Source organism: Dermacentor variabilis, chromosome 3, assembly GCF_050947875.1.
Source record: "Dermacentor variabilis isolate Ectoservices chromosome 3, ASM5094787v1, whole genome shotgun sequence".
In the NCBI taxonomy this organism is placed as follows: Eukaryota; Metazoa; Arthropoda; class Arachnida; order Ixodida; family Ixodidae; genus Dermacentor; species Dermacentor variabilis.
In genome coordinates, this window is record NC_134570.1 from 176,562,413 (window position 1) to 176,577,249 (window position 14,837).

General features: G+C 44.0%; 1 protein-coding gene across 3 annotated transcripts in view; it reads left to right on the forward strand.

The window, feature by feature from the left end:
- Positions 1-14,837, forward strand: part of LOC142574337 (uncharacterized) — a 64,948-nt gene that overhangs the window by 28,051 nt on the left and 22,060 nt on the right. The window contains exon 1 of one of the 3 annotated variants that reach the window (XM_075683446.1): positions 8,928-9,094. The exons of 1 other annotated variant lie outside the window; for it this stretch is intronic. In XM_075683446.1, coding sequence (XP_075539561.1) covers positions 9,009-9,094 — 86 coding nt within the window. In that variant the 5' untranslated portion in view covers positions 8,928-9,008. Of the gene's footprint in view, positions 1-8,927; positions 9,095-14,837 lie in introns of those variants that run through there. One more of the 3 variants, XM_075683448.1, reaches the window with a different exon arrangement.

A 14,837-nucleotide genomic window follows, 5' to 3' on the forward strand; every position in this document is an offset into this window, starting at 1 on the left:
GGCTTCCGTTAGCCATAACATGTGGCCTCCTGGAGCAGAACTTGTTAAAAAAAACGATGTATCGTCACGGTTACCAAAGCACCCCACAATTAAAAAAACGGCCCTGTTGCCAGGCAATGCTGACCGCACACAGCCGGAATCACTCACGCGCCGGCCGAATAAAAGTATCCTGCAGGTACGCAAATGAACCTACGAAACCACGTACACATACTTTCATACTTTCATACACATACTTTCAAACTTTGGTAATTACGCTCGTGTTTGAGTACACCGCGTGTTTGCGTCGTGTTTCAGCAACACGAACTCTCAACGTCGCGCGCTTTACGCCTTAAATACGCCTTGAGTAATGGTCCTTTTCTCTATTTCTTCCGCAATTCCAACACGAAATTCTTAAGGCCAGTTACCGACTGACGAACAAAGATCTCGATTGAAAAAACTGCTCCGCAGGGCTCGAACGAACTTTTCTGCGGATTTCCTCCCGTAGCGTCTTAGCCGTCGTCTGCTACGGAAGGCCCACCACCGGCGACGCCACCGGCGACGCCACCGTCGAGGCCCTGCCGAGCGGAGGAGGAGGGAAGTGGTTGGCGCTACGTTGGGAGATTGAGGGTGTTTTAAAGGATATTTGGATGGATATTATGAGCGACCCCTTTGGAACGGGGCGGTGGGTTGCGCAACCAAGCTATTGCTACTATACTGCCTAATATCCTACCTAGGTTAAACAATGAAAAAAGAAAAAAAAAAACACTCTGAACTACCAAGCCCAAATTTTCTGATCCCCTATTGCAAACTGTGCGTTTGTACGTGTCCGTTTTTTGACGTTTCCCTACTTTTCTTCCACCAATCCTCCAGTCGCCTCTTACTAATGTCTATTGCGGACATGTTTGCTTTACCATTGCTCCCTCTGAACCCAAGGGCTTCAAGGAGGCCAGTGGTGCCTAAATCGACCGCTGGGTAGACGTCTTCACATTCTAATAAAACATGCTCCATAGTTCCCCTAGCTTTACCGCAGGAAGCACATGCTTCTTCTTCCTTCTTATATCTCGCTTTATAGGTGCGTGTTCTAAGGAATCCCGATCTCACTTCGAAAAGTAATGAGCCTCCCTTTGAGTTATCATAAATGGTTTCTTTCCTAAAGCACATCGGCTTTTGGCGCCATCTATTGGCGGCTAGAATGACTAGGCATCGCCGACTGGCAAGCGCCTGCTGAACTCCTCCCGCAACACTGTTGCGCAAGGAGCGGGGCCTGCACCACAGCGTCTGCTGCTAGCAAACCGCGCTCGGGACGCGAGCGCACTGGAAACATTAGGGTGCCATCACACGCCTGGTAGTTGCACCAGCGTATTCTATAGCGTAAGCTTCTTTGGCGAATACCTCAGCTCCGTCACACGAAAAACCACGCGAAAAGTGTAATGCCTTGTATCGACAGAAAAGTGTGTTATTTGCAAAGTTAAGACTGTATACTTGTGTAAATGTATATGATTGGTAGCTTCATAAGCGACAAAGAACAATTTAAACAGGAAAAATTAATTTTTAGAGGGAATCCACTTATCGAAACATAAGGCTCCATGGAAAATGCATGAGGGAGCTTATACAGTACGGTTTGGCCACCAGGAATTGGGAGGTGGGCAAAGTTGAAGTTGGCGGGTGGTGTAACTGAACGTTGGGGTGGGCCCACTCGGAATTTTGAAGTGGGCAAATTTAAATTTGGGGTGAGCCAAGTGGAACTTTGGAGGTTGGTTGTATTGGAAGTTCGTAGGTGAGCCAACGGAAATTTGCGCGTGGGCCAGCTTTAAATTTGGGGGCAGGCCAACTTAAATTTGTGTGTGGGCCATCTTAATATTTAAGCGCGGGCCAACTGAAATTATAGGGTATGCATATGCACAATTAAGCAAATCCAGTGTAGTTTCTGCATTATTTTTTTTTGCAGCACGCAGCTCTGGCTCTCTGCTTCACCGAGTAGCCTGGATTAACCTCACCTAATTCGGGGCGATTTAGGGGACAGCGACGCATCCAGGTCAAACTTTGACGCTGGTTTGTAGAATAATTGCCAATCAATACATACTACAGATAATTTCCATCTAACCCATCTATAGTTTATGAACTATAGGTGACCGCAGGAGCTGAGGCTACCGAGATAACGGCCAAACTTTGTTGACGAGGCCACGGAGCAAGATGTACAGGAAAGTCGACTCTGGCCCTCGCCAATGTGTTTGCTTTGTTCCCTTAACGATGCAGTGAATCGGCTCGCCTTCAGCGCAAGCAGCATGCCGCCGTGTTCTCTGCCTGCTATGCTAATTCCCTTCATAAGAGGTCTTCGCTAATGCTTCTGCCCTCCTCCTCTTCTCCAGGTTAACATAAGTACAGTGCGTCCCGTGACACCGAATTGCATAGTAAACAGCCAACGTCCAGCTTGAGAAAAGGCTTGAGAAGAAGAACAAAGATGCATGCCACTCTGGCAAAAACTTGGAAGATGCTTAAACTTCGCCTTTAACCCATTAAGGCCAAAGCAAAATGTACCTGTTAAATTTTGTCGATTTTTCGTGTCAGACGATCTTTTGACGCTGTAAATGCATTGCGAAAGTTTTGTGAGTGGTTCTGTATTCCTTGAAACGATATGATAGGGTACTTTATAAAGCGCACTGGGCCTTTATGGGAGCAAAACCTGCTACAGGTCAGGAGATGTATACGCTATGTCTTGGAGCTTCCAAAAATAGGAAGGCTTACAGCGAAGAGTCAAAGGAAATTTTGCGCAAGCCCCCATAACGTTCTGGTAGCAAAATTTGCATTCTTGTGGGAAAAATTCTTTGTCATGGAGGTGTTTTTACATATCAAGGGCGCAACATGACTTCATCAAGTAACAAGGAAGGGCGTTGCCATTGCTTTCCGAGGCGCGCGCAACGCAAATATATTGTTGACGCAGATATAGACGCGATAATTGGCGATGAGTACAGATATTTAAAACCAAAGCATTCAGCATTTGGTTCATTGGTATTTGAAACATTCAAGCGACTAGTCACACGTCCTCCAGTAACAGTCGGTTCTTGCATTAAAATCCTGTTCTATGACTGCTAGTTGTAATTTTCGTTAGAATTTTCTGTCATTTCGAAAGGAGGAGTCTACGTCTTCTACACCAATTCGAGTTGCCCTACTTTTATTGCATAGCTAACCTCGATTGACATAGAAATATACATAGTCTGTTGTTTTCTGTTCCCTGGCACATATCTTCCAATTTGTAATATACTACGAATTAATCATCTTTCTTTGTATTCTTTGTATGATATCTAAATGGTTTCTGTTTATCTAAATTTACTCTAACCCTGCTCGCCACTTTAATGAGTGAGAAGACAAGAGCACGGTCATCTTTGTCGGCAGCAAGAAGGGAACCGGGAGGAATAATAGCAATGTTGATGTAATTCTAAATACATTTCTTTCCTGCAACAGTCTCTGAAGTTCTTGCAGCCACCAAAAAACAGTTTGACGAAATACGGGTAAAAAGCAACAACGTTTGTGCTTCGAGATCAAGCACACCCCTCTAGCATGCACATAGGCCCACGGTACTTAATAAAGTGCACCTGCATTCATTTTCGCGCGATGGCACGAATATGTATTGTATGTGGAATATCATCGCATTCATGGTTTACAACTTCCTTCTGCAAATCTGAGCCAACAACTTCAGCTTCGAGAAGCCTATGCGATGCCTGACAAAAATAAAGAAGCTGCATGTAGAGCAGCACCTGATATGTTCAGCACTTTTCCAAGTTTGGCGATGAAAAAACAGCACGAATGTTCCTTAGTGGGGCTTGATTTATTTATCTTCCTAACAACGCAGTGGCGAAACGGAAGGTTGAGGAAGGTTTAGTTTCTGGTTTTTGCAGTCTTGTTGCTCTTCTCTTATAAGGACGGTTCTTTGCAAAGTTAACCATCCATGCTCTTTTTTCCAAATAATGAATATACTATGATATGCATGCGCAAAATCTTGAACTAAAGCTAGACATACCGAATGGTTCATTTGCTAGTACCGAGAAGAGGCTGTGGTATGGAGATAATGAGAGCTCCATAGGAATCGCTTGCATGGATCAGCTTGCGCTGTAAAAGCATTATGTTTTATTTTGCAGATATGGAGCAAGAACACGTATGCAGGATGATTGTGGCAAGCGAACGTCAACGCGTGAGCATCTGTGGCATGAACTGAAGATGACAAATATTTATGCACACTGATATATGAAAAGCGACACACAGCGCAAGTTAGCTGAAGCAGACGGCATACGGGCAGACGCGATGACTCCGGTTTGTGACACAGCAGCGAAATAAACCCTCCAAATCTAGCTGCTGGCACGGAGTTAGAGCCCAGTGTCGTCATCTTTACAAGTGACGAAACTGCCCCGTCGCCGAATCATGAAAAAAGGGAACATTGTTATCAAATCAGCCGGTTCTCCTTCATATATCTTACACCGTCGAATAGGCGAGATGAAAGGTAGGGAATGTCTACAACATCAATCACTTTCCACTATGTCGTCCAATGAGTCGACAATGGCTAAACGTTTGGATTGAAGCGGACAGGCTTGGCGCCACCTCGCCGGGTGATTACGCACTTTCAGCATAAATAAAAAAGAGAGAAAGAAACGCGAACAACCGTTCTTAGTTTAACGGCTTTATCGTCCCCATGAAGCGAAGGGGCGGCTGAAGACTACTGGAGAGCGTAGCTCTCGCTGTGAAGTCTTAGTCTACGTGGTGTAGGAAGAGCTGTATGTGTGAACGAGTTATGTACAGAGAAGAGTGAATAATGTTGAAACATTTCATTATTTTAGCAGCTTTTGTTTTACATTCAAACGGCGTCAATACGAACGCAGGGTAGCCTAATAAGCGCTGGAACACTTTCTTTATTTTTATTTATTTATTTATGTCATATTGCAGACCTACTTCAGGTCCAAGCAGGGTGGTTAAACACAACAGTAAAATCGATGCATTATTCAATTAAGCAGGGTGGTAAGACACAACAGTAGTACAATGAATCAATCAATTGAAACAGGCAACAACGAGTTATTCCAGCCTGTTATAGTTCGGGTAAAAAAAAGAATACTTGAATACATCCGCCCGTGCAAAATAAGGTGTTAGTGAATTTGGATGATGATGTCGAGTAAGCCTAGACGTTGAACTTGACAGATACGATGCAGGATTAATTGATTAAGTCTCCATTTAGAAGCATGAAAAGAAAGTGAATTCTTAAGTGTTGCCTTAGCTGCTCAATGATTTCGATGCCATTGTCACGCATTAAATATGATAGGGAACCATATCGAGAGAATTTTGAATATATTAATTCCACGGCTTTCTTCTGTACCCTTTCGAGACATTTAATATTCTGTTCAGTAAACGGCTCCCAAACAACACTTGCATATTCAAGTTTCGGCCTAACTAATGAATAATTAGCAAGCAGTTTTACGTTAGGTGGGGAGTTTTTAAGTTTATGCCGCAAAACATATAATTTACGCAGGACCGAAGACCAGATATTATCAATGCGTAAATTACATAATAAATTGTTAGTGATTGTGACGCCCAAATACTTATATTTTGTTTCTTCCTGCAAAGACAACGAACCTAACATGTAACTAAAGGTTAGTGGAGCTTCCTGACGAGTGAAGCGAAGAAAGACCGTCTTTTCAGCGTTAAGCCGCATTTCCCACATATTGCAACCATCAATAATGCCAGCTACAGAAGTATTTAAATCAGTTTGATCATTTGTTGAAGTGATTTCTCTAAAAAGCACGCAGCCGTCCGCAAACAACCGAATTGGCACACTGGAATGGATTGAAGTAGTAATATCATTTATGTAAAGTAGAAAGAGCAATGGGCCTAGGACACTTCCTTGAGGGATTCCCGAGTTGACCGGAAGCCAGCCAGACTGTTGCTTATTAATTTCCACGAACTGGCGGCGATTTGTTAGATAGTTTGTTATCCATGCGATCAATATTTCTGGGAGCTCAAGGTGTCTAAGTTTTCGTAATAATCTGTCATGTGGAACTGTATCGAAGGCTTTGCATAAAACAAAAAATACAGCATCAATTTGACCATTTCTGTGAAGGCATGAGGCGAGTGTATGAATTATGCTGACAAGCTTAGCAACTGCTTAATTGCCTTCTCTAAATCCGTGTTGAAAATTAGACAGTGTTGAATGTTTATCTAGAAACTAGTTAATCTGATATGCAACAATATGCTCAATTAGGTTACAACATGAGGATGTCAGAGATATTGGATGGTAATTTTCTAACAATGAACAGTCGCCCTTCTTGAATATGGGTACAACTCTGGCTATCTTGCAGTCATCCAGTAATTTTGCAGCATCTATCGAAGAACGAAATATAATAAGAATGAACCTTGCAATAGTTTCAGCATAACGTTTCAAAAAAAAAATGTTCGGAAGGTTGTCAGGACCACATAAAGATTTAGTTCTTAAGTTAACTAGCGTCGAAGCTAAGCCAGTGTATGAAATAAAATTAGCTTCGGATGGGTGAAACGTTTTGTCCTTGGAAGAAATAATGCCCTAATTAGAAAATACACTATGGAAATAAAAACTGAAATGACTCGCAATAACGCTGTGATCGGTGATGATTGATCCATTGATGCAATTTTGTGCTACTGGCATTTTTTTTTTCGTTCTAGTAATTCCAGAACTTTTCAGGCTGTTCAACAATAAAGTTTAGTAGTGATATATTGGAGTAGCGTTCCTTCGAGGTGCATACTGCACGTGCAAGGTTTTGTTTCAATTCTTTAACACGATCAGGTTGTAATCGTGTTTTCTTTAACATTTTTACCTTGCGGGTCATGTGAATAATTTCACGCGTCATCCACGGTGTTTGTTTGCGGACTAGTTTGTATTTATCAGGCACAAATTTATCAATACAGAACTGACACGTTTTCAAAACAGCGCCAAAGAGCTATCACATCATTGTCGTTAAAGTCGGTGAGACATGTTTCCATATGTTCTATTATTGCTGCATCATTTTCGCGTGAGTAATCCTGGAAGGAATGCTTCACATGTTTCTCAGATGGTGTGGAAGAGACTTTGGATACATCGATACTGACAAGTAGGTGGTCAGATATACCTTCTACAACTGCAGCGGTATATTCAGTTAACATTTTGGGCAGAAATACAAGATCAAGCACTTAACAAAACTTAAGCACTACCGGCACAGCGATCCGAACTGATGTTCATGCAGTACTGATGGGGCAATGTGCACTACACATTGGACGTGCTAACCATTTCGCTATAGGGCAACATTCGCACTTGATAACTTTTTGAACGGTGTTGCATTCCACACATACTCAGTGAGTGGTGGCGTCTCTCCGTGTGTTTCGGAAGCCGCAGCAGGAAACACTTTCACGTACTTGGCACCTGGACGAACGCTAAACCAAACAAGACAAGAAAGCAGAAAAAAAGGAAAAAAAAAAGAACCAACTGCCCAACAGACAGACAGACAGACAGACAGACAGACAGACAGACAGACATGTTTGTTGGTGGAAACAAATAAACGAACAAACAGACAAAAATGTGTCCACAAGGGCGTTGCCTTTAGAACAATAATGATCAATACTGGCCTCAGCACTATGGCGGACAAGGATGACTCTACGTGCACCGAAAAGTAGTAATTCAGCAAATGTGTTCATGAGGAACACGCCAACTCACCCTTCATAAATAGCACCGATGTTCAGCATCGTAGATTTTGTTGGCCGTGCATATGTTTTATTAGAAGATTTGAAGTTTCGCTTACCAGACTGCGTTGCCGAAAACAAATGCCTAATTTTAATTTCCACAGGTCTGGTTAGGCTCCTGAATGGTATTATAGCAAAGAACCGTAAGCAATGGGAGATCTTGTTTATACAGAGCTGCAGGTTTGACATGCAAAGAAAACGACTTCTGAAAGGTCACCTTCGCGAGCTTGGACTTGGCATTACACTAGTTTTATACTCTCTCTAGGGGCGTCGGCCCTAGGACACAGCAACAGGAACGTATGTGATGCCATGTCTAATTTTGTTAGCGAAACAAAGAGACGGCCATGTTAATTTTCGGAGTGTTTCTTTTTTCTCACCGCGAATGCCAGAAATTTTAACAGCACCTATTTTGTAACGTAGCCCTAAAATTCACATGCGAAAGCGTCAAATGGCGCACGGAGCGAAAAATTCGTCTGTAGTCTGTAGCAGCGAAACTGAACCCAAAATCCCATTGGCTGCGACGCCAAGTCACGAGGGCGCCTCGACGAAGCAGTGCGGATGAAAGGGGTCTGCTGTCGCAATAGCACGCCAGGTGTTGCGTGAGAGGAGAGGGAATGGCCGCGACGCCACGTCACCCTCACTCTAGCTCTGGGAAGTCGGCGCGCGGTGCCGGAGCCATCGCCGCAGGCGGCTGCTGCTTGCCGGCTGCTTACTAGCAGTGCAAAATTCGAAGGACCGCTCTGCCCCGTTCAAACGGACACTAATGCTTTCGCATGCACAACTTCACAAGTGCTTTTGCGTCCGCGGATGTTCTTTCTCGATTCAACCTCTTCTTAATTTGCGAATTTGATCTTTCAAAGTTCTTCCCGTTTTTTTTTTGTTCTACCGCCCAAATCATTGCCGATTCCTGGTATTGAGTTGAACCATATGCCACAAGCCAACGAGCTAAACCAAACCGAAGCAACGTCCACTGCGAGAACACGCCGATGTCGCACTGAAAGAGTGCAGCCGGCTTATTTTTCATCTTTCTACGCAACATGCAAGCGCGTCGAAATGTCCTCAGTAAACGAAGGGTATCATTGAATTAAGTTGCCGAGTGGCAGCGTACTGTGTAGATATTCGCATGATTTTAAATACGCACGTACAGGTTCACTAAGTATCTCCTAAAAAAAAAAAAAAAGAACTGCCACGCGCTATCTCGCCGTGAGCAAAGACGCAGAAGAAGAAGGCCGTGCGCGCGCACTGCACGTATCACGGGCCACGGTCTGCGCGGCTCTGCATTCGAACCTCGGGAAGCACCGATGTGCGGCCAGGCTGCCCCGGGTACCGCACTGCTGCACGAAGGATCAGCGGCGCCAGAGGACTGTCTCGTGAGCCGTTGCCACAGGTAGGCTCACGCATCGCTGAGCCGTCAGCCGTGCAGTGCCGCCGCTCTGCATAGTATCCTCTTTGAATGAGCTCGTTAATGGCCCAGTAGAAAGCGTACACATGTATTGATGGAGTGATGACGTGCCAAGTCAGCAGCTAGGTCAGCTTTTAAGGCTACTATTACGTAAAGTAATGCCAGCAAGCGCAGAACAATACGAGCAAAAACTGTTAGGGAAACAATGGTGCTAGAAGAGTGTCGGGACTAACAGACAACTTCGTGGAGACTGCTTCCCGCAAGACGACATGGAGCACGCGGGACAGCACTGCAAGATAAAAATTGGCGCGTTTAGCTAGGTTTATTACCTTAAAGTGAATTGCAGCGCTGTCACCCGTGCTCGGTGTTGTCTTGCGGGACGTCGTTTCGAAGGAAGTCTGTTGCGGGTCTAGCACCATTCCTGTTTTTTCGTGCGTCTCTTGGTCACGGTTTTCTATCTGGTTGTCCTTTCTCTTTGCTGGCGTTCCATTACGTGTACCATGTACCAGCTACCCCAACAAGCCACTCGCACGAGCTTGTACGACGAATAACTTGCTGGAGCTACACTCTGGTGGATGGCAATTAAGCTTGTAGAATCGCCGAATTATTTTCATTTGTATCTGTAGTTAATCATATTTATTAGGGGTAAATAAAATGATCAGGAAAGTGAAGGTTCATTTTCGCTAGTGCGCTACATAGCGCGTCTATATATATATATATATATATATATATATATATATATATATATATATATATATATAGAGAGAGAGAGAGAGAGATTTAGGTTTACAAGACGTGTTTATATTTCGACTGTATTCCTCCGTTGACTAGCATCCTACAGCGCCTTCCTCCTCGTGACAGAGCTCAATGCTCCACGCGCCAAGACTGTGCGCATGTCATTCGCTACCGCCGCTATCGCACTTACTGAGGTATGATTTAGATTGCAACATTGCCTTGTACCGGGGAGTTTTTGTTTTTCAGAAGAGGTTGACTGGAGGACACGAGTAAGGTCATGTTAAATTCTTCAATAGTTGCTGCTAAAGTAGTTAAAGATTCCGCACATCACCGCGAGCGCGTCTCGCGGTCTAATTTTCGGAACTTACTTGCCGCGCGAACTGCCGTACCAGATCGTCCCTGTCCGACCGCAGTAATGCAGGCAGCCCTATTCTAGCAACGTCGTCTTTTGTAATAGTAATGTGATAAGGCCATTTGTAAATATTTACTGCATAGAATTCTGGAAGCTTTGTAACGAGGAGGTGTACTCTTTCACTAAAACATTTTTACAATAGCGCCCATGTGGCATCCATTCTTTTTTCTCTACAAGCGTTATAGGTGAATTTCAGGGGTTCCTTAGTACACCTACAGTTGCACGTGTTTATCATTGCACAGATACGCACTGATTGATTTCTTATATGTTGCAAATAATGCTAGGCGAACGAGAAAAGTGCTTAGTTGAAGATTTGAATCTTCAGTGTCCAACTTTACACTACAGCAACTGCTATGCAGGGTAAAACATACGTGAGGCAAGCGATATCCCTTAGATTTAGGTGAACGTGTTTTGAGTTGGTGTTAGAATTGTCAGCAGCTAATTTTAGCTGATGGCGCGAATGCCTACGAGGCATGCGAGAAAGAGGAGCGAATCCATCCGCATCTGGTATTTAAATGCTGCAGTCCTATCCTACCTGAGAAGGCCCCATCGAGAGCAAGTCTGCCGCATTCAACTAAGCTGCTATTGATTTTCAAATTGCGCTCCGTCATCGCTTTGAGCGTTGTGAAAATCATTGAGCCAGTTTTCAAATGCTTCCGAATGGCGCTTCTAGCCGAACAATATTGCAGTTATAATTATATTTGCTAATTATTCTTCGAGTGTAACACAGACGGCGTTACAGAGATAGGTAGATAGGTACTTAGGATCACTGGTTGATGTTCTGTTGAGAAATTGCAACCAGCCTCAGACAGTAACAGCTGTAACTCGCAGGAAAATGTTCAAAATCAAACACTCGGCGTCAGATGGAGGCGTGGAATCCGATTCGGCGGAAAGGTAACTACTCCTAAAAGGCCCTCTCCGCGCAGATATTCGCCGACCGACCGAAGTCTGGCGGTATTGCCTGCGAAATTCCTTACCGCGAACAAATCAGAGCGCGATCTGGCAACTAAGTCGTCTTCCACGGCACCCCGTAAAAGACGCAGACTGCATTCGAGCTCGGCATTTTGCACTCGTCATAAAAGGCTCGGTTGACTGCAGCGACAAAGATGAGGCTGTGAGAAATTAACCAGTTCTGTACGCCCACGACAACGTTGCATTTCGATAAAGCGGTCGTGGTATAACTAGCTACACGCGAAGCACGAGTATATGTTAAAGCGTTTACCGTTCATTCGGAACGGGCGATGTACTTGTGACTGCCTAGCTGTTTTCGTGGGCCGGTCGCGAAGACAGTGCTCTCTAAGATAGCTGTAAGAACGCCACGGTGATGCGGTAGCGTGCTTCAATACTCTTGATGAGGTCGCGAAATTCCCTGGCAATGTGACAAGGAAAGACGCGCACCGACCAAAAACACTTTTTTTTATCTGATCGGTGTACGTCTTTCTTTGTTATGGTTCATCCCGACCAGACGGGCATCCGTCGAACTCTCGATTACATCCCTTGTAACGCTATAGGCAGTGTCCAAAATCAGGCCTCGTATGGCGTGGGGACCTCTGGATTTGAAATGCGCGTTTTAAATCTATGCTTTTGCTGGCCGAAGGCGCCGGACGCAATGTTAGGAGCCAAAAAACACGCCATAGAGGTCGGGTTTTGGACACCACCCATTGGTGCGGTTCACATAGCGCCCACAGTGGACGGTTGGTTGGTTGGTTACAAACTTTATTTCTATTTACAAGAGAGCCGCGAGCTGAGCCCTAAGGGCCCAGCCCTTACACCGCGGTGCAGGCGCGAGTAGGAGGGCGTCGAAGCGGACGCCCGAGGGACGCAGCAGGCGTTCTGTGTGTGCACCCACTTTTGCGCAACGGTCGACTGCCATTATCAGCCTGGGAATATTTCCGGCACAACGTGCAAATCACCACCCTGATTCTATGCAATGTTCGAAATTTTGAATGAGAAAAACGTCTGCAAATTTTCCAGGCTCATTTGCAATTTTACTAGTGGCCTTATTCATCATTCAAAAGGCACACGTGGGACAACTGCGTCGTTCTAAAGTTGCTTCCGAGCGACTGCACATGGCATTTTTGTGTAATTAGGCAGATAAAACTGCTTTGCCGCTTTTAGCAACTCGTGTGTAGTTTTGGCACCGTACATCTCTCTCCGTCTAGTGGCAGCGCGCTTCGTCATAGCGACAAAGCCCAACATTTGTTGTGTGCTTGCGTGTCGGTCAAGTTACAAGGTTTCCTAACCAACCTTACATAGTGTACTAATAAAAGGCTAAACTTACTAATTACGTAAAGAAATTTCATAATGAACGAAACTACCTAAAAATGAACTAAACTCAATAATACGGAACCTATCTTGCTCAACTAAATAACTAAATTCGCCAAGCCGTTACTTAACTAAACAATCACTAACCGTTGTAACGAAATCTACCTATAAATTTACCCAGCTAAGCTAGTGAGTTAACCTAAGAAATAAGTAATTACTGAATTATCAAACTAATAAATAACTAAATTAACTGATCAGATTTACTAACTGATATAAGAACTATACAATACAACTATACTAATTGTATAAATAAACTGATTACATATATAATAACTGAGCTAACTTGAACAGCTAGATATCTAAGTTCAATAATAAATAACAATACAAACTTCAATAACACAACTAATTTAAGTAACAAAGGATAACCAACTAATTACTTAACTTATCTAAACCAACTAACAAAATTATTCACTAAATTGTAAAATACCCAACTACAATAACTAATCATATATAATTAACTTACTAACTAATCAACGAATAAGTAACTGACTGAACTAGCTAACCGAATATAGCTTATCTGATAACTAAACAAAATGCAAGCGTAAGACAGCTGACCGAAACATTTGTTACAAGTGGGGAGGGGGGGGCACGTCAATCATATAACGATGCCCTGTATAATTTAAGCACAAACGCATCGCACGTGAGATTATTTGGCCAAAAGTTCCCGTTGCATGTTCCCTCTTCGAACATCATCATCATCATCAGCCTGGTTACGCCCACTGCAGGGCAAAGGCCTCTCCCATACTTATCCAACAACCCCGGTCATGTACTAATTGTGGCAATGTCGTCCCTGCAAACTTCTTAATCTCATCCGCCCACCTAACTTTCTGCCGCCCCCCGCTGCGCTTCCCTCCTCTTGGAATCCAGTCCGTAACCCTTAATGACCATCGGTTATCTTCCCTCCTCATTACATGTCCTGCCCATGCCCACTTCTTTTTCTTGATTTCAACTAAGATGTCATTAACTCGCGTTTGTTCCCTCACCCAATCTGCTCTTTTCTTATCCCTTAACGTTACACCCATCATTCGTCTTTCCATAGCTCGTTGCGTCGTCCTCAATTTGAGTAGAACCCTTTTCGTAAGCCTCCAGGTATCTGCCCCGTAGGTGAGTACTGATAAGACACAGCTATTATGCACTTTTCTCTTGAGGGATAATGGCAACCTGCTGTTCATGATCTGAGAATGCCTGCCACACGCACCCCAGCCCATTCTTATTCTTCTGATTATTTCCGTCGCATGATCCGGATCCGCCCTCACTACCTGCCCTAAGTAGATGTATTCCTTTACCACTTCCAGTGCCTCGCTACCTATTGTTAATTGCTTGTCTCTTCCGAGGCTGTTAAACATTACTTTAGTTTTCTGCAGATTAATTTTTAGACCCACTCTTCTGCTTTGCCTCTCCAGGTCAGTGAGCATGCATTGCAATTGGTCCCCTGAGTTACTAAGCAAGGCAATATCAGCGAATCGCAAGTTACTAAGGTATTCTCCATTAACTTTTATCCCCAATTCTTCCCAATCCAGGTCTCTGAATACCTCCTGTAAACACGCTGTGAATAGCATTGGAGAGATCGTATCTACCTGCCTGTCGCCTTTCTTTATTGGGATTTTGTTGCTTTCTTTATTGAGGACTACGGTGGCTGTGGAGCCGCTATAGATATCTTTCAGTATTTTTACATACGGCTCGTCTACACCCTGGTTCCGTGACTGCTGAGGTTTCGACAGCTGAGGTTACGCTTTCTCGTAATCAATGGAAGTTATATATAAGGGTTGGTTATATTGCGCACATTTCTCTATCACCTGATTGATGGTGTGAATATGGTCCATTGTTGAGTAGCCTTTACGAAATCCTGCCTGGTCCTTTGGTTGACAGAAGTCTAAGGTGTTCCTGATTCTATTTGCGATTACCTTAGTAAATAGTTTGTAGGCAACTGACAGTAAGCTGATCGGTTTATAATTTTTCAAGTCTTTGGCGTCCCCTTTCTTATGGATTAGGATTATGTTAGCGTTCTTCGAAGATTCCGGTACGCTCGAGGTCATGAGGCATTGCGCATACAGGGTGGCCAGTTTCTCTAGAACAATCTGCCCACCATCTTTCAACAAATCTGCTGTTACCTGGTCCTCCCCAGCAGCCTTCCCCCGTTGAATAGCTCCAAAGGCTTTCTTTACTTCTTCCGGCGTTACCTGTGGGATTTCGAATTCCTCTAGACTATTTTCTCTTCCATTATCGTCGTGGGTGCCACTGGTACTGTGTAAATCT